Genomic DNA, 21,691 nt, shown 5'->3' with positions numbered 1-21,691 from the left:
ATGTCTTGGTTTGCTGTTTATTTTTTTTTTGTTATTAGATATAGTTTAAATGTGTTGATGTAGGTTAAATATATTTTAAATTGTTATAAAATTCTGCATCTCTCATAGCAAATATTATTTTGTTTTAATTGATGCTCACAGCTAGATTTTTTTTGCATTACAGATTGATTGACATTAATACCGGTGCCGTTCAAAGCCTACTTATTTAAAGCGGGCGAATTTTTATATACTATATCTCGAAGAGGAATCGAGCAAAATATCAAGTGTGTTATATTTTTGGAAAGGTAATTTTAAATTCTTTTCAATAAATTAAAAATATACAGGGTGTCCCATATAAAAAATCAAATTTTCTGTTGATAATTCTTAAATTATTAATTTAAAAAAAATTATACTTAAACCATTAAATTCTACGTAAAAAGGTGGTTTGGAAATGTTTTCATAAAAATACAAAATTTTCCATAGCAAAAAAATTACAGCGATTTGTTAAAAATGCATATCTTTGAAAAACACCCCGTAACTCCGAAACGGTAACAGATATCGATATTAGTTACATGATGGTTTTCACCATCATGTTTTTGACAAAAATTGGCCTCCAGACACCGATATTAGTTTTTGTCTATCTCCTATAGAAAAGGGTGTTCCCATTTAAGAGCATCGAATTTGACCCACCCTGTACATCGCTAAAGTTATTTTGAATCACACTTGCAAATACACCCTAATATTAACTTAACGGAAATCTCAATCTTATACGTGCAATGTTAACTTGAAAATTAAACTTTGAATACAATACGAAGTTGGACTAAGCCGCGGGGAAATGTCTAATCGAGTTTTGATGTATCTGTTTCACAAACACAAATCTCCAAAGAGTTATGACTAGGGAGGACAGCTTTTGTTTATTTCCTTTAAACTACATGTCAAAAAGTTAGTGGTCAAAATATGCAATTTACAAAATTTTTCTTGAAATAAAAAATGAAAATTAAGTAATTACCTACAAAAATGATCCTTATCATTTTTTACGTAGTAATTTTCTAGATATTCCATCTCGAAGATCCCTCAATTTTCTCTCTAAGTCTTAACGCTCCGAAGATAGATTCCATAAACCTATCATTGATTGATAGGACAAATTGTTTAATAACTCGGCTAAAATTTAATATATTTTGATGATTCAAAGTTCGTTTAAAAGGTAGAATCAACAGCTATCACATAGGAACTTGTTTGAAATTTATCATTTTTATGATAATTAAAAACCCGGGCAAACCATTCCTTAACCCAAAAATTTTCAGATTTTTACAAACTTATTTATATTTTTACTAACAATAGCTTATTAAGTTAACAGTTGTTCTTAGAGTCTCTTTAAGCAACTCAAAAAGTTTAAAGTATTTGTTTAATCACATTTTAATAAAAAAAAACAAGTATTCGTGAGTGGCCTTTTCCGCTTTTTTGGGGATTTCCGGAAAGTGTCATAAACAAAAGAAAATTGCATAATTACGATCAGTCGAATTGGTTTCGTTTTACGAACAATTTTACGAAATAAAGTGTCAGGATCATTTTCAGCTAAAGACCCAATCTTCCATTTGGCGATCATGAAAATCATCTACATGCCATATTCGGGCAATATTGGCGGAAAACCCGTTCTTTGACACTCTAGGGCCGTTTTTAACCGGTTTCTTGCGACTTTACGAAAAAAAGTGTTAGAACTTTTTTCGTAGATAATTCTAATCTTCTTCGCTCATTTTTTATTTCAGGAAAAATTTTGTAAATTGCATATTTTGACAGATATTTGCGAAAAACTAATTTTCGGCCATTTGGGGCCATTTTTAAGCCAAAGCCGGTCGAGTGCATTGTTACATTTTTTTCTCCTAAACTACTCTTCAGAAGCGAGTTCGGTCACGTTGGGAATTCGCTTTCAAGTAAAGTTTTCGATTTTTGGCTTATTTTTTGATTATTAACTGTTATGCAATTGATGCATTGATTGCAATTGGCCTTGTAGTACTAATCACTAGCCAGAAAAGTAAAACAATTGTGCGCAATGTAATGAGAAAAAAATATTGTTTTAACAAAGGTCTAAAAACCTTCAAATCGTTTGTAGTTTGGGTACAACTAAAGACATTATGTCAAACTATGTTAATTTTCAAATTTTACTATAATTCACTAATTCCAAGAATCTCTTATTCATTTTTTTTGCTACTACATAAAACTACAAACGATTTTGAAGGTTTTTAGACCTTTGTTAAAACAATATTTTTTCTCTTTATTATATTGCGCACAATTGTTTACTTTTTCTGGCTAATTATTAGTACTACAAAAAAACTGAATTTACTACAATCAATTGCATCGTTTGTAGTTTGGGTACAACTAAAGACATTAGCTTTTTTCGTTTTCCTGTTATTATCGATTCTGAACCGTCCTAGAATTGTGAGGCGTATGCGCAGAAGGAAATATGAAGACATTATTTCATTTGCGCATGCGCTGCAGAGTTCTAGGACGATTCAGAATCGGTAATAACAGGAAAACGAAAAAAGCTATAATGTCAAACTATGTTAATTTTCATATTTTACTATAATTCACTAATTCCAAGGATCTTTAACTGAATGTTTTTGCTACTACATAAAACTACAAGCGATTTTGAAGGTTTTTAGACCTTTGTTAAAACAATATTTTTTCTCTTTATTACATTGCGCACAATTGTTTACTTTTTCTGGCTAATTATTAGTACTACAAAAAAAATTGAATTTACTACAATCAATTGCAGCGTTTGTAGTTAATAATAAGCCAAAAATCGAAAACTTTACTTGTAAGCGGGTTCCAACGTGACGGAGCTCCCAAAAGGTCCACAATCCGCCTAAAAAGTCAAGGTCGACGAATTAAGCAGAGGTTTTGGTCTTTTTGTGTCCTTATTTACTGGAAGTTACTATTGTTATTTACTATTGTTGAAGGCAATTTGTTTAATAATATTAATCTTTTATTGAAAATTCTTTGGGCTCGGTGGAAACATTAATAATCTATGAATTTTATTAAACCATGAAAAGGTGACATTTTAATTTGCTTTGTTTCTTTTTTTGCCAAGTTTCATTTGAATTAAATTACTAAAAATAATACTTTATTGAGTCTACGTCAGTGAGTTAAGAAGCTCTTTAACTCACGCATTTTGAGTGAGTTAAAGCTTTTAACTCACGCATTTTCATTACCGCACTCCCTTGATTAGATGACTACCAAAGAGAAAAAATATTTTGTAAAACATTTATTTTGCATTAAATACCTGCTAAATACAAGTAAACTGTTCTATTGATAACAATTGAGCGTCCAGATTGCACAACGACCTTAGCGCGTGCTACTGGCGGCCAGTAGGCAAAGCGAGAGACAGCGACGCGCCGATTTAACAAAAAATAAATAATTTTAAACCTGCCGTCATTTCGTTAATAATTATCGTATCGTGTTGATTTTTGCATAGAAATACTCATGAGTCTTTGAAGCGCTTCCGGACAAGCCTAAATAACTGGATTATTTTAATATTTTCGATTTGTTTACACTGCCCGAGCATATTATAACTTTGATAAAAATCTCTGTTATAAATTTTAAAACTGACAGATATGACTACTATCATTTAATTAGTTATACATTTAGTTACAACATATTCAAAATTTAGGTCCTATCGGTTTATGCTAGCAGTAATAACGAGTATAAATAAAAAAATGGTCAGTACAACGCTCGGCGTTTTTAGCGCACGTTCAGCTTTGGTTTTAGTTTTAGCGCTATTTTTACAGAAAATAAATTCTGAAGTTTAATCAAATGACAAGAACATTATCATTGCCGATATCCCTGGTTATAATGTAGTTCTTTTTCAAAATATTGCATTGTTTTAGCTTAAAAAACTTGAATTATGCGGCTTTTTTTTGCGAGAGCTACCGGAGCTGCGCGTTAATAAAGTATGTACGTCAATCATAGCCACAGTAGACTGTAATTTTACCGTCACGAGATTTTTGGAAATATTGCACTTCCATTTATCCGATTTCTACTAAATTTTGACCTTCTTTCGGTCGCATTTCCTCTATTTAATAATAATTTAAAAACGCAGAAATACTACTGGTAGTAAACAAGCTGCGGCAAAAATTTTCTATACTCCGTGTAAACAAAAGACTATCGCAAATACTGTCTTTCGATTGAGGTACATAGCCATCTCTTTATTAACGCAGCGCCGGTAGCTCTCGCAAAAAGCTGTTAACTCACTTGTATCGTAAATATCTAATAAAGATTTTCTATGTAGAATAGAAAGCGCCTCTAGTAAAAAAGACATTAAAATTGTACTTGTCGGAGTCTTACAGCAAGACTGACCATGCAAGAGCTCAAGATTACTTATTAGACTGCAAGACAAAGACCAACGGAATTTTATGTTTTGGACTTGCATTTGCTCATCACTAATAATTTTATTTTTATAATGATATAATATGAAGGATATTATAAAATAAACTTGTTACTGACACACGCACACAAGTAGTTTATACTATAGATCCCCATTCTTCTATATTTCAGTGTTGTATGCATTTGCTCATCATCACTAATAATTTTGGCTTTTATAATGATATAATATGAAGGGATATTATAAATAAAATAAACTTTGTTACTTCGAGATACACGCAACACAAGGTTTATACTATAGACTCCCATTCTTCTTTATGGCTTCAGTGTTGTATAGCTCAGTCTCTAGATCTTGCACGCAACATGCTTCAAGGTCAGAACCGAATGCATTCTTAAATGACGGTCTGGCCATCCGGTATATTGAAGACTATTATTATTAAATCAAATGAAAAAGCATATGTGCTTGAAATATGGCCAGTTTATGATTTTTTTATACGACAAAAAAATAAAAAAGAGATGTTATGTTGTTAACCTATAAACTGTAAGTCAAGTCGTCAGATTGGCGGACGATGTGGAACGTACTGCTTGCAATAGATAAATACGTCTATAACCAATAACAGTAAATTGATGGACGAATGCCAAGAGAAACAGAACATTCGCTGGAGAACTGGTCAGCAGATGTTGCGGTAAACAATGTGGACTTTGATATTACTCATCGCCATGAAGTTATAAAACCGAGATCCATAAAATTGGAAAACGATATATACAAATTTAATGTGTTCCATCATCGCAGAAAATATTTAAAAATAATAGAAATTTTATGACAGAATATTTAAGGAAATTATTATTATTATCATTAATATTAATATATTTCACATCGATGGCAGAATAATAATTATAAAAACACATTAGGAAATCAAAAGGTATAGCATTTGCAAAAGCCTCTATGACATATAGAAAGACCGAGAGAGAGAGACCTATAACATTACAACAGTTTTTTTCTCAATATTAAGGAGCTGTCCTATACCGGAATCACTGCAATCTGTAGGACCTATTGTGTTTTGTTCTTTTCTATGTCTGCACCTAGTCTCCTATCCCAAATGTCTGTAAAATGTACCAGCTAGTGCAAGGAAGTTTCCATAGGAAGGACAATGTCTCCTCAATGACTAGGTTGAAGCTAAGAAAAACGGCGAATGGCAGATTCTCTGGGAAGAATGGGGAAACACCAGAACACCTCACCCACTGAGTGCACCGAGATCGACAAACCATTCGTGTCATAAATATTGGTACTACCTCTGTAAAACCGTCTCAGATAGTAATGGCTTTTGTCAGGATCCTGGGACTGTATGAAGAGTTATAACCCTCAGTTATAAATCCTCAAGAAAGGGGTACACATAGATCCTGTAATATCGCGGTGATTAACTCCCTCCCACTCACTCCTATATTCTACATGCTAGATTAGTCCGTCCAGAAGGGAATTTTGTATCTGTCCACATTCTTCATCATCTCGATTAACAGTTTTGATTGACTTAAGAAAAGCAGGAAATTACGATGATATTAAATAATAGGAAATATAAATAAAAAAATTGTTTAGCCAGTCCTTATTTTTAAAAAGAATTAACGCTTCGATAATTTTCATGAATACAATGAAATGTAGCTTACCTTTTGTTTCCGCTCTCTCGACATGCTGCGCTATGAGATTACTGTAGTAGTTTTCTAGGGTGACCTTTGGCCTTGGTGGCTTTTGTCCAGGGTGTGGACGCTGAAACGGGATCGTGTTCTCCGTCGCGGTCATGTCCAAGACCCCCTGCAAAAAGAACGGAAAAATTAATTAAAACTGTCTAATGGTTAATGTCGAGCACATTTAAATGCTACATGCACAAAGTAACTAAATAAAACTTTTTAAACATCGGGTCAGATATTCTGAGTTGTAGTATAATGCTTTAACCTTTAACACAGTATACAGTATTGTATTAAATCTACTGCAAAATTAAACAAGTCACAACAATTTCGACATAATTTTGGTTTGTTATTTCTCCACTCATTTGTTTTGTTAATTAAATCGTCTAATGGTTAATGTCGAGCACATTTTAAATGTTAACATGCAATAAAGTAACTAAATAAACCTTAAACATCGACAATTCTGAGTTGTAGTATAATGCTTTAACCTTAACATTGTTATGCTGCGTATTGTATTAAATCTACTACCAAACAAGTCATGAAATTAATTTTCGACATAATTTTGGTTTGTTATTTCTCCACTCATTTGTTTTGTGAAATAAGATAATCCAGTGTTTTATGTGAGAACATATCGATTATCGATTTTTACTGTAAAGTTGCACTATTCAAATAATCAAATGAAATATTCAAAAGAAAAAAGACGTGCGTCGATGGTACGATTAAGGAATTAACAGCAAATTCCGTATTAGTGATGGGTATTACGATGCTTTTTATTGGATCGAATCATCGCTGATTCAGTTTCTCATAATGAATTGACTCGATCCGTTCATTTGAACAAAACTACAAACATAGTTTGCGTATCACAGTATAAACAGATATTTTTTTGTAAATAACTTTCACATCGCTTGAATTTTATATTCATGATGTTTGTTTAGTGCTTTTGTTTGATGATACCCTACTACTAAATACGCAACTTTAAAATTATGAAGACGGGTTAAAATACAGTTTATTTTATTACTAATATATAAAATTGGTATAATAGAACATAACATTTTATTACTAAGATAATAATTATCTATTATTTATATCATTGCTATTACCTATATTAAATATATTTAAAAACGTTTGGGTACCCAAACTCATAGTAGATAATTTTAGTATTTATTTTTTAAACGAACTGTATTGTGTTATGAATCACCTCCGATTCTTTGAACGAATGAGCCGTAGAAGCTAAAACGAACCGTGCGATCCGATTCACTTACGACTCGTTCGTTCAAATTTTATGGATCCGTGCTGGCCACGATTTAATTGAACAAACCATATTCCAAGCGGTGAATAGAATCGCACGATTCATTTTTTAATACTCCTTCAAATGAGCGACTCGTTTAATCTTTTGCCCATCTCCATTCCATATTATTACATACATAATATTGTCATTACTCGCTGATGAGTATTTGACAAGCATCAGAAGATTGTTACGCAAGGCGCTTCACGAGCTTTTCTGTAACTGAAAAGCCCGATACGTGATGTTATCTCTTCCGCACTCCGACGTTCAAAATCTCGTTACTCTGTTGCCTCTTTACTTTTTGGTTGTCGTTGTTAACTGAGTTTACAACTCTTGTCCATTGCGTTGTATTGTGCGTTGCTTCCTCCCACTGATTTTGCATGCTTATCCCCTTTAAGTTTTCATGGAAAATATCATTGTACCTTTGAGTTGTCTTACCTCGGTTTCTCTTGCCCCTATAAGCCTCGCCACCGTAGAGAAGGGATTTCGGTTTGTGAACGGTTTTCTTGCATCCTGCATACGTGACCAGCCCATCTTAAGCGGATTTAGTAATCATGACTTCAGCGCTCTCACAGCTAGCTTTTTCAAGGACCGATACGTTTGAGACATGGTACCATGATTCTTAACAGTTGTCTAAGATGTCTCTGTTGCAACTTGTTTAATGCGTTCATGTTCCGACAGTACGGTATCCAGATTTCACTACCATATAACATGGTGGGCATTATTATTGCTGGGTACACTACAAGTTTCGTTTATGTACTCAAGTCATGATTGTAGAAAACCCTGCCTTTTAATTTCCAGAATTCTCTTGAGATGCTGCTAATTCTGTGCTGAATTTCAGAGTCGACATTGGCCTGTTCCAAAATCAAACTACCGAGGTAATTGAATTTCGGTAAAATATTTTTTAACTGAAGAATAATGTTCTGCATGAACCGATATGTCCAAAACACTCAGCATACTTTGGTTGACAGTTGTAATGAGCCTAATTGTGATGCTGAAATTTTTAATCAGTATATATATCTCAGTATTAATACTGAGATATTTCTGTAGTGTGTTTTCCAGGGTATGTGTAGCATTCTATAATCAACTCACATCTCAAAGGCCATTACACGTTGCCAGTCCTTTTTTTTAATGGTCCAAGTTTCTGCAGCGCTAGTAGTCTTAGAAGAGACAAGAGCTCGAACTAGTCGTACTTTAGTGTTCTTCGTGTCATCCTAGATTTTAGCTTCACTGTTGCTGATTTAGCATTGTGAAGCGTCTAAAAAATTCTTCTTCACACCATGCACTAGTTGTGGAAACAAAACCCAGATAGTTCATATGATTTCCACCACTTCATATCCTGCTACGTTTCGTATCTCTGGCTTTTTTCGACTCTGATTTTTTCGGCTCTGATTTTGCGTTATACACAAGTAGAGTACTCCGACTACCTCTATGTTAACTCCATTTATATTATATATATATATATATATATATATATATATATATATATATATATATATATATATATATATATATATATATATATATATATATATTAATCGGTTTAAAATGTTCTACGTCTTCCGATGCCATCTCTCCATGCACCGTCTCCGAGAGATCTTTTCTCCATAAACGTGTCAATCCCTTCCTGCCAACTTCTTCTCGGTCTACCCGGTTTTCTTCTCCCTGCAGGTTTCCAGTATATAATTTGCTTTCGGATTCTTATTTCTGCCATTCTTTGGACAAGCCCCTACCATATGAGTTGACTCTTCTTTATGTCGTCCACTATCGTATGTTTAACTTCCATAATCTCTCTTATGCGTTCATTAGTTATTCGCTCGAGTCTTGATTTGCCTGCTGATCTCCAAAAATCCATCTATGTAGCTTCCAGCATTCGTTTTGTTGTTTCTTTAATTGGCCACACTTCACAGCTGTACGTGGTTATACTCTTGATGATGGTATTATATATTAGAGTTTTGTTCTTGTTGTTTATGCTTCTGTCCCACAGTATCCCATTCAATACCGTGATAGCATTCCGGTATTGAATGGGATACTTTACTCCACTTACTAACTAACTCTACTCCACTACTAACTCCATTTAAAAGAGGAATATTTTTAGCCGACCATACCAACAGGTATGGTAGGCTATTAAGATCGGTAAAAAAAAAGATTTTTTAATTTCACTCAAAATTAGTTATTTGGGTCATGTCATAAATGACCTAAATACAAAATATTTTCATGATGACTGTCTGTCTGTCTATCCGTCTGTCTGTAATACGATAACTCAAAAACCGTTAAACCGATTTTAACCAGATTTGCCACAAAAATACCCCGCAATGGCACCCGAGAATCTGGCCATTAGTTTTTGGTGGGGGTGGGAGGTTGGTAAGGGGGTATGGGAGGGGGTTAAAAATTTTAAAAAATCGTAACTCCAAAATTAAAGTAGCTAGCGAAACGCGGTTTTCAATTTAAGATTAGGAATAATATTTGCAACAAAATTTGTAATAACATCAAAATCAGTCAAAGTCGCAGTTTTTGAGATAAAAAAAACTGGAAAAATTCCTAAATGCCTACCAACTTTTTATTAACATATTTTAGTATGGGCGGCTATACGTGCCTCCCGGCGCCAATTTTTTAATTTAAAAAGAGACTTGATGCATTGAAAATTAGAGACTAATATTATTTCTGCACTTCAAAAAAACGTAGAATAACAACATATGAACATTTCCTTAATTCCGTTCATTTCAATAATTTTTAAATAAATCTGAAAACCCATATTGTTCAGTGACGTAACCGTGGTATAATATCGACAGGATTTTAATATTATGCTCGTTATTACCCTTGAAGGCGGATTCGGTAAACAGACGGCATGTGTAAACAGACACACAAAATGTCAAGAATGGATACGTGAGCGAGAGGCAGCGAGCGTGGGCATCGACACGAAGAATCGAAAATGTTTGAAATTGATGTTAACACGATGGAAAATCGACGAATGGAGAATTTTCGACCTAATACGTACTGAGCGTAAGGTCGATTTTTGTTTGATTTTCTCCGGTATTACATAACCAGTTTCGTAATTAATGTAGGTACGGTTAATAATGGTTTATTAGTAGTTCTCAGTTAGGTATATGATTATATGAATTCGTAGGTTTAAACAAACAAATAATAACATCACATGAGATAGAAACACAGACATTATAAATAGAGAAAGTTTACTCTATATAACGAATGTACCCAAAATATAAAAAACAAAATGTAAACAGAGGAATGCACTAGATTGATCATCATTTATTAAAAGAATTATTAACAAGAATCTAATATCTAATAAAACTTAACAAGAACTATATGATTATTAGATACTGATTATATATGGTATTGTTGCGGACCGGTGTGGACTCGACCTAACCTAACTATATGGCCCGCCCTCGGATGACCTTAACATCGCATTAAAGAAAAGACACCGTAATGATTCATTCGAAGATTCGAGAAGAATCGAGTTCCACTGGAATGGAGTAGTACACACGAGAACAATCGAAACCTTCTCTATGCACCTAACGATCTATGGACTATTCTAGAGATCTTTAGCTGTCGGTATAAAAGCCGGCGGCTGTGGCCTAGAGAGGGCAGTTATAAATAGACGAGTGCAGTTGACGCGCTAAAATTCAAAATAAATTCTTAGTTATAAATCGTTTGTAAATAGTTCTATAAGTCTTTTATCGTTATTGTTTTTGTTAATTAGTGTTAAATAAATAGTGTTTAAATAAATTGTGACTTTCTATCCACACGGAACCGACGAAAAACGTAACAGTATGTTGGGCTTGTTGGGTCACAACAAATGTTATATGGTTAATCTATCTTTCATAAACACTGTCTTTAAATATAACCTTAAATGTTCAGAGTGGGTCAAATTGGACGCTTTTAAAGGGAAACACCCTATTCTATAGGAGATAGACGAAAACTAATGTCGGTGTCTGGAACTCAATTTTCATCAAAAACATGATGGTGATAACCGCACATCGATATCTGTTACCATTTCCCGAGTTACGGGGTGTTTTTCAAAAATGTGCATTTTTAACAAATCGCTGTAACTTTTTGCTATGAAAAATTCTGTATTTTTTTGTAAACATACATTTCCAAAGCACTCTTTTACGTAGAATTTAATGGTTTAAATATAGGTATATTTTTTTTAAATTAATAATTTAAGGGTTATCAACAGAAAAATTGATTTTTATTTGGGACACCCTGTATATTTTTAATTAACTGAAAAGAACTTAAAATTGCCTTTCCAAAAATATAGCACACTTGATATTTTGTTATAGTCCCCTTCGAAATACAGAATTTTTAAATATTCGCCACTTTTAACTAGGCTTTAATTGAGCTATCAATGGGCCTTAGTAGACTTTAGACCCCTTATTGATGATCTGCCCCGAATGGAACTCGAAAACATATTTTTCGATCAAGACGAGGCACCGCCCTCAGAACGCTGAAGTTATCAGCACATTTTTTGCAGCCAATTTCCAGAATAATTGAATAGCTAACCATGATCCCAGTCGTTGGCCGTCGAGGCCGCCGGACTTAGTGCTTATGGATTTTTATATTTGCTGAAGAATAAAAGTTCTTATTTATAAATTGCCCGCATAATCTGGACAAGAATTAGAAGTACTTAGCGGCTATGCGAGGGTATCTTTCATCCCACTGAGTTAATGAATTTTGCGAGAAATGTTCAAAAACGGTCACGTCTGCAAAATCTCATGTCTTGGTTTGCTATTAATTTTTATTGTATATTTTCGAGTTCCATTAAAGGGCATTTCATCAATAAGGGGTCCAAAGCCTATACCAGTTAAAAGTGGCGAACTTTTAAAAATTCTGTATTTCGAGGGGATTATAACAAACATCAAGTGTGCTATATTGGAAGGTAGCTAGAATAACACGATTAATGAAAAATATACAGGGTGTTTTTTTTTTTTTAAAAATCAATTTTCTGTTAACTCTTTAAATTATTGAATTTAAAAAGAATATGGATAAACTTCATTAAGTCTACGTAAATGCTTTGATGTTTCACATAAATACAAAATTTTCCATAACAGAGATTACAGCGATTGACCAAAATACATTTTGAAAAAAAAACAATTTTTGGATTGTTACGGGGTGTTTTTCACCATCATATTTTGATGAAAAGTGAAATAATGGTTTTCGTCATAGAAAAAGAATGTTTCGACTAAAAACGTCAATTAACACCTAACAGAGTGAGTCAAATTGGACGTTTTTAAGGGGAAACACCCTTTTTCTATAGAATGCTCGAAATGTCAGTGTCGTTAAAATCCAATTTTTATCAAAACGCAGTGGTGGTAAGCTTGCATCAATATATGTTTCATTTCCCGGTGTGTTTTCAAAAATGTGCATTTTAACAAATCGCTGTAACGTTTTTTTTTTTTTTAAATATGTATTTTTTGTAAACATTTTCAAAGCATTTTTTTTTTTAAATGAAATTTAATGATTAAGTATATTTTTTTTAAATTAAACCTAATTGGGATTATCAACAGAAAAAGGGTAATTTATTGGGACACCCTGTATATTATTTTGCAATTAACTGAAAGAACTTAGATTGCCTTTCCAAAAATATGGCACACTCGATATTTTGTTATAGTCCTCAAAATACAGAATTATAAATGTTCGCCACTTTTAACTAGGCTAGGTCGTAGCCTTATTGATGATCTGCCCCTAATGGAACTCGAAACATATTTTTCCAGCAAGACGAGGCCACGTCTCAGAAAGCTGAAGTTAGCGACAAATTTTTGCAGTTTGTTCGGTATTTTATTAGTATTCATTTAATAAATTTAATTTCGCGCATATTTTTTTTGTTCATAATAAATGTTCGTCCGCTGCGTCATTGCGCCTCCGGCAGGAAACTACGACTTCTTCCTTCTCTAACTGGTCATTTTCTGTATCGCGATATCTGAAGAAATTAAAAACTTTTATCCACGAGAAGGTAGAACGTTCCAGGAACTGACTTGGAAATAAGGTAGGCGAACATCCACAATAATTCTTTTTGTTAAACTTTAATTTCAATTAACTTTTAATTTACCTAAATATTACTTCTTACTTTCTTAAACTAAATAAAACACCAGACCAGCCCCAATGGTTTACCAACCATTAAATTTAAATATAAATAAACACAGTCAATTTCGAGAATAATTAAATAGCTAACTAAGATTCCAGTCGTTGGCCGTCGAGGCCGCCGGACTTGATACTTATGGTTGCTTATATTTGCTGAAGAATAAAGGTTCTTATTTATAGAGTGCCCATAATCTGAGCAAAATTAAAGTAGCGACTATGCGATGGTATCTTTCATCCCACTGAGTTAATGAATTTTGCGAGAAATGTTCAAAAACGGTCACGTCTGCAAAATCTCATGTCTTGGTTTGCTATTAATTTTTTATTGTTAGTAGATATAGTTTAAACGTGTTGATGTTGTTAAATATAGTTTAAATAGTTATGAAGTGCATCTCACAATGTATCATTGCAATGTTATTTATGTTAATAAATAAAAAAAAACTAGATTTTTTTGCATTAGAGCCGAGCCTGTGCCGTTCAAAGCCTTATTCAAAGTGGGCGAATTTTTGTTAAAAACTCTATATCTCGAAGAGGAATCGAGAAAAATATCACGCGTGATATATTTAAATAAAATATATAAAAATATCACGCATGCTATATTTTTGGAAAGGTAATTTAAATTCTTTTCAATGAATTATTTTTCAAAGAATCATTTCATTCAATGATTAATAATTAAAAGACATCCCATATAAAAATCAAATTTTCTGTTGATAATTTTTAAATTATTAGATTTTAAAAATTGCTCGAAAACGGTAACATATATCAATGTGCGGTTTTTTCACCATCATGTTTTTGGTGAAAATTTAGCTCAGACACCGATATTAGTTTTCATCTATCTCCTATAGAAAAAGGTGTTTCCCTTTAAAGCGTCCAATTTGACCCACCCTGTAGAGCGAAAATGAAGTATTTAACAGAAATGTAAAACATTCCAATCGATTCCACTGCGCAACACATCTTCAAAAGGCCCTTAACTGAAGTCCTACTCCAGTTATTCTGCTGCTTAGAAACTATAAGTTATCTCAAAGCAAGTGCATACTGCGAATAGCAGGGATATAGAGAATTACTAGCATCGGCGATCTTAATAGGAATGCTCTTTAAAATACCTATCTGATGGAATACAAAGAGAACTATCTAAATAAAGGAGCATTTCTTCGTCTAACTGCAACAGAAACTGGCTACTTCATTCTAAAATAATCTGCCAGTTGTTTTTTTATAAATAATAGAATAGAAATAAAACAGATTTTTACATATTTATTCATAACTTTTTAATTTGGTAACAATTTTTGGACGACTACTAATGAACTATTGTATTGGTATATGATTATATGGTTTATAATAAAACATGATATATTTTATATTTTGCATATACAGGTAGAAAAAACAGTAGAAAACTCAGCATTATTTCGGTGCTGAAACATTCTTGCTGGACTGTTCTTGAAAAAATATAAAATATTGCACGAAATTTTCTCGGCTTAATTCCGTTTTTCGACTGACCCGTCAACTTCAAAAATTTAGTTTAGTTGGCGTTAAGTTAACTAAACATAACAGGACACTGTCTCCTCAACGAACACCTCAGTAGGCTGGAACTGAAAAACGATAGAATGCAGATTTTGTGGGAAAATGGGGGAAACACAGAACGGTTTTAACTTATCACTGAGTGCGTCAAGACGACGACCGTTCGTGCACCATGAACTTTAGTGCGGCTGATGTCGAGGATACACGAGCTGGCCTCTGGCGGGAGTCGTCTTAGATACTGGCTTTTGTTAAAGCCTGATCTGATATGATGGGTTAATGATTTATAACTCAAGAGAACACACAATAGATCTAGCAAGATCGTGGTGATTAACTCCGCTCCTAAATATTCTACATTCTAACTAAACATGACAGTTAATTTTGACTTTTGATATATATTGACAGGCGCCTTCGATGTTTCATTAAAAATAACACAAGACAACTTCTAGTAGAAAGTCAGTTTTTCCCTTTTTAGGTTGGATTTTTTTTTTTAGTAAAATGTAATAAATCCTTGAATTACTATTGGCTATTTGACTAACCATTGTATTGAAATATAGTTTACAATATATAAACATAATAAATTAAACAAAAATAGAATCAAAGCTTACTTAATTGACATACTTTTTTATTTAATTGTAAAAAGCTAACATTGTTATAACACACGTTTATTGTTTGCATTTGCGTGAACTTTGCTTTTCCAGTTTCATTAAACATTCCATTTGAGTGACTAATGTTATTGTTTAATGGTATTTAAAAGATATGAATTATTAATAAAAAATGACTGTCGAAAACTGAATTAAATGTTCGAAAACCGTAATAAAGGAATGATTGTAATTATTGTTGTGATCCAATAATGATAAATATTAATAAAAGTAATGAATGTGTATGGTCAGAAGGAAATAAATAGTCCCTTAAGTTTTGTTCCATTAGTGACACCTAACTATACACACTGGATAATAATATTTTAGCCAAACGTTTAATGCGTGGTATAATATAGAACGAGTGGTAAAATAAATGGAAAAATATGTTTTTATTTGTGTACGTACTACCGTAGAATAAATTGCTATGATGTTCGGTTAGATATAAATTATGGCATTTTAAGTTAACGTTACATTTTTGCTGTCAGGGCTAATTTGGACGAGGCCTACTTGTTTACGCGGTGTCCGAATCACGGTCCTCAGACAATGGCCTACCGACTCTTACTCTCGAGATATCTAATGTATCTCTGTAGATTCTTTAATCAAGCCTTGGGACTTTAGGACAACGAGTTTTTCAGATGTTCACCCGTACAAATAATTTCATTGTATATTGTCGCGTAACTTTTGAAAAACTTCACAATAAAAAAACGAATTACCTTTTTTACAAGTCAAAAACAATTATTTAAATACGTAAACGACAAAGTACTTATCTACTTTTTAATAACAAAATACAAACATTGTACATAACAATATACAAATCTGTAAAATATTAATATTTTTATACATAAATATCAAAATTAAATTGAATAAATTACAAAAGTGTACAAAAGAAATAGAAAATATTTAATTACATAAAATAATAGTTAAAATTAAAAGGTGTAAAATAACGATTTATTACTTTTACCCTGATATTCAGTTGCAATTATCCGAATTTTAAAGCCAGTATCAAAATAAAACAGAATTTATTATTTAATTGTGATGTATTTTAGTGGAATTTTGTAACTAATACATGCATAATATTAATTCAATATGTAATTTTCCACAATTATTCACTAAAAGACATTTTATTCAACTGATTAATTTTACTGGTTTTACTTGAAATTCCTTTTACAAATAAATTGATGATTATTAACATACCTCTCGAATTATAAATTAGGAAAAAGATTTGGTTTTAAATCACGAGTTGAGACAGAGAAATAACAATACCTAAGACGGGGAAATAGAAATAACAAAAGAATTTTAGTGTATAATAAGTAATAAATAAAGTTATAATTATTAAGTCTATGAAAAACAAAACAAAGTATTTTTTGTATCTTATCATATTTATTACACTTGTTTTAAAGTATATATTATTAAACAATATTAGATATACCTACAGGGATTTTCACCACAAGTGGTGAATTAGAAGTTTAAGGATCTATTTTAGATACAAATTTACAAGGGCAAATATTTTCAGGGCTGGTAGATCTCGATAAAAGAAACATATTTTCTCTTTGTCGTTTTTCAAATAAGTGCAAAATAACCGAGTTATTTCAGTTTGAAAATTTAAAGAAAAATTGATTTATTTTTAAAAAAAATTGAGGGCCATCAAATTTTTTTCTGTATTTGCATCCCTTTTAGTGATATAACCATGGCAATATCAGAGATTAACAAATTATACTTCAGGAAAATTTGCGGTAAACAGGCAGTTCTACAAAGTTTTCTAAAATATACAGGAAAAATTAGAAGAAAATGCACGATTTTCAACATCTTTTTTTGCGAAAAACTCTTATAGACGTGTTCCTGCGGTCGAAATATACCACCCCTGAAAATATTTGCACTTATTTAAGACTCACCCTGTATAAAATACTAAATATATTTTGGGTAGAATGTTATAGAGCTCAGTTAAGCCATTTTTGGAACAATTCCAATTTAATATCAAAAAATGACATTTACAGATCGAAAGATAATTAAATATTTTTTTCAACGTTCCCTTCAATTTTCTGTTGTTTAGAAATTATTTTACTCTACTTAAATTTTTACATACAATAATTCATTAAATATTATACAGAGTGAAATTTTACATGAGAAAAACTACAAAAAATTATTTTTTTTTTATAAATTGTACTGAAGCTGTGGTTGGTTCCTTGTGAAACATCGTTGAAATATTAGTATTTTATAAAGCACGCTTTTAGATGTTTCAAAAACTTTTAATAAGAGTAACTTTAACTCTACATATATGTTTCGGCTTGTTAGGCCTTTTTCAAGAGTTTTTTAAGAACTAATCGTCTAACTACACTGTAACTATATATATATTTGCTATGGGGGTGGGTTCAGAGAGTTTACAATAGGGGTAATAAAAAATGTGTTTAGAAATCCTTGTTGGTCGTTAACATTATTTTCGTTTTTAACAGATTTTAGTATTTCTAACTGTTCAATGTAATTTAAGCGTCTACCTTTTGTTTCTCTGTGTAGTAACTTAATTGAGTTTTCATTAATTATTAAATAATAAAGACAAAACTAATGTCAAAAATAAGTCGGGTGTATATAGGGTGGATTGCAATGATTGTGATGCCGTGTACATAGGCCAAACAGGTAGAAATTTAGATATAAGGATTAAAGAACATGTAAAGTCTATTAATAATCTCCAGCATAGTTCTGGTCTTGCAACTCATTGTATAGTAAATAATCACAAAATTAATGAAAACTCAATTAAGTTACTAACAGAGAAACAAAAGGTAGACGCTTAAATTACATTGAACAGTTAGAAATACTAAAATCTGTTAAAAACGAAAATAATGTTAACGACCAACAAGGATTTCTAAACACATTTTATTACCCCTATTGTAAACTCTCTGAACCCACCCCCATAGCAAATATATATATAGTTACAGTGTAGTTAGACGATTAGTTCTTAAAAAACTCTTGAAAAAGGCCTAACAAGCCGAAACATATATGTAGAGTTAAAGTTACTCTTATTAAAAGTTTTTGAAACATCTAAAAGCGTGCTTTATAAAATACTAATATTTTTTTTTAATTGAAGCGACCATTTTTGTTCTTTTTAGTTCATTTACCGTCAAAAATAAAGGTAACTTTGTATGAAGATGTTTATACAGAACAGATTAAATTTTCCGATTAGTAAAATACTATTTTCCCAATTAGATCATGACAACTAATCGTGACGACTGCTAATAAAAAATATTTAACTTAGTATTTACTAAGTTATTAGCTTATTAAACTAAAAACTACATTCGGTTAAATAGACAGAAAAAGACTCAAAACTGTAGTTGGTCTACTAACAGGGCATTGTAAGCTGAATAAGCATGTAAAGCTGATGGGATTGACGGACGATTTCATGTGCAGGTTTTGTCAATCTGAAGAAGAAACAACAGAACACATATTATGTCGGTCCGCCAGCCTGGCAAATATGCGGTTCTTTGTACTAGGCAATGATATGCCATTGGGAAAAAACTATTATGGAGGGTTTAGTCTCCAAGTTGCTATACTTTTTGAAAATAATGGAACTGGAAAATGTAACCTAAGGATCAGAAGAGGTCCTCAATAGATCTGAAAAGGTTGGAGTGAATGAAACAGGCCGATAGCCACCTCGATGAATCTAATAAAAAAATACTTTATGTTATGAGGGAGTGTCCCTGTATATTACAGTACTTAAAGATTTCTTTGTATAAAAGCAACATTCCTGGAAACACGGTATGATAAAAATTCGATATTTATGCATATAATGTACTATTTTTAAAACTCCTATTAGAATTCATTAAATCAGCCCTTGAACCGACTTCCATAATATCCCTACGTTTCAGAGACAATTAATTCAGCTCATTCGACTTTTAAATGACTTTTTAAAAGGCCGTAGTAGTGGCTTTTCAAGTTTTCCGAAATTCCTCGTAAAAGCCGATAAATATCTAAGCAGTCGTAGTTTGAAAGTACATCGGTCCTTTCATTGAAACAAGCATGTTACGGCTTTAAAATAATCTGTTTGTCAAACAGAAAAGTTCTGATATTTTTATTCGCTAAAAGTTTGTGGTGAAGTAGTACGTTTCTTAAAGCAAACTGACGTAAAAAACTCTTCTTTTGAGTGAGTTCACTCCAGGCTCGTTAATCTATAAGCTAAGCAATAATACTAAAGGAATTTCGGACTACCATTGTCTTTATTTATTTTAACTTGCATAATAGTTTCTGATCGAAACGTCAATTGTGGCTTTTAGAATCGCAGGAGCAACCGAAATGTTTGCATTTATTACTTAACTGGAAGTTGTGTACTTATTCAACTGAATCCTACAAAGTTTTACTTCTTCGGTGTTCTGGATTTTATACAATTTTTAAAATGCATAATGTAACAATTCTGGATTTGTCCGTTTTATTCAATTAGAAGATATGTTCTGAAGGCTTGTTACGTAATTGCCGAATTTTAACCATCGCATATCGTCACCTTTTAAGCTCACTTAGCGAGTCGATCCCACTTCTGATGCCAGAAACCATTGTCGTCAGCAAACTAGACATGATTGCCGTACATCTCATCTTCGAACTCAATCATCTCTCACGAACTCATCGCGAGTCTTCGTAGCCGGGACAACTGCGGCAACATTCTCGTTATTAGTTTATTGCCCATACAAATAACAAACATCGACATGTCGATTAACTTACTTTAACTTTTTAAGATATATTGACTTGACTTTTTTTTATATATGATTCTTTCATTGATGTGTTGATTAAAGTATTTAAACACCATGGTAGCGTTGTTCCACAAAATAAATTTTCCATTTTCCCAGTCGGACAAATCAAAGTCACACACACAATTTCATGACTACAGAAAAATGAAAGAAACCACACCGTTTTTCACAAATGTACAGTGACAGACTATCATCTACGGACTATCATTAACCAATACAGAAAATTACACAGGTATTTCAATAATTCTACTCGTGGTGAGCTCGTCTCCAGTATAATATAATTACGTAGGTATGAACGTAATGAAAAGCTATTATATTTTCTGATAGATTTTACAAAACTCTTCAACTTTTATTAGGTATGTCTTATACCTATTTTTAATAGTTTCCGATTTATTCCAATTTTTTCTATTTTTACCCATATTTTTAATACAATTACGCTATAACATCATAGTTATCATGACGAAAAGTAATAATTATCAAAATTTCTTGTCTGTTAAGCAAGTTAAGAACAAAATTTAAATTATAGTTTAATTTGTTGTAATAAGTATAAATGGTAGAGATAATAGTTACAGATTTTCCTGAAATGAATTAGTCAGTGTGACTGATACACACGAACAAGCCAAGAAAACCATATTTTTTCGTTCAGTACTATATATTATATAGTACTTTGCTAAGTAGTATAAGAATAGATGTATATTATCTATAAAACATCTTTAGTGTGTAATTGGGACGGTTTCGCGGCAGTAGTAATATTGGCTTTACCAAATGAATTATAAACCAGCATTACTACGAGAAAAAATCTTGACTGTATGTCAAAGAAAATTCCTATATCAGTACAGTCTTCAACAATTAAGTCTAGTATTGCCTTAATCTGTGGCTATTCGCCCCGACGGAAAATCCAAGTGTCATCTTTCATCATATAGAAATATACCAAGCAATTCACGATTGCGATTTTAATTTATTTGAGTAAATTAATTAATTTTAACAAATACAATATGCAATTATAACTAATTATTAAGGTACTTGTTAAATATAAGTAATAAATAGTTTGTTTTATCATGGCAACTATGATTTTATAGGGTAATTGTATTAAAAATATGGGTAAAAATAGAAAAAATTGGAATAAATCGCGAACTATTAAAAATAGGTATATGACATGCTTAATAAAAGTTGAAGAGTTTTGTAAAATCTATCAGAAAAAATAATAATATATAGGGTGTCCCATTTAAAAAATTTGAGAGTTTTTAATTTTAAATAGTTGAAATTCATAAATATATTTTGAACATCCTGTATCATTTAACTAAAATATCTTTACATATATCTTTTTCTTCATCTCTATAAAACTCTCCTACCAAATTTTGGTCTTCCAACTTCAGAAACAATGGCACCACTGACAA

At 31.9% G+C, this 21,691-nt stretch overlaps 1 protein-coding gene across 1 annotated transcript in view; it reads right to left on the bottom strand.

The window, feature by feature from the left end:
• Nucleotides 1-21,691, bottom strand: part of LOC115889727 (serine/threonine-protein kinase tricorner-like) — a 465,046-nt gene that overhangs the window by 35,805 nt on the left and 407,550 nt on the right. Inside the window, exon 2 of the mRNA XM_030909793.1 lies at nt 6,015-6,162. Coding sequence (XP_030765653.1) covers nt 6,015-6,162 — 148 coding nt within the window. The remainder of the gene's footprint in view (nt 1-6,014; nt 6,163-21,691) is intronic.

This window comes from Sitophilus oryzae, unplaced genomic scaffold (assembly GCF_002938485.1).
Source record: "Sitophilus oryzae breed Bouriz unplaced genomic scaffold, Soryzae_2.0 scaffold_845_pilon_pilon, whole genome shotgun sequence".
In the NCBI taxonomy this organism is placed as follows: Eukaryota; Metazoa; Arthropoda; class Insecta; order Coleoptera; family Curculionidae; genus Sitophilus; species Sitophilus oryzae.
The sequence above is the reverse complement of the archived record's forward strand: the minus strand, read 5'-3'. Positions and strand labels throughout refer to the sequence as shown.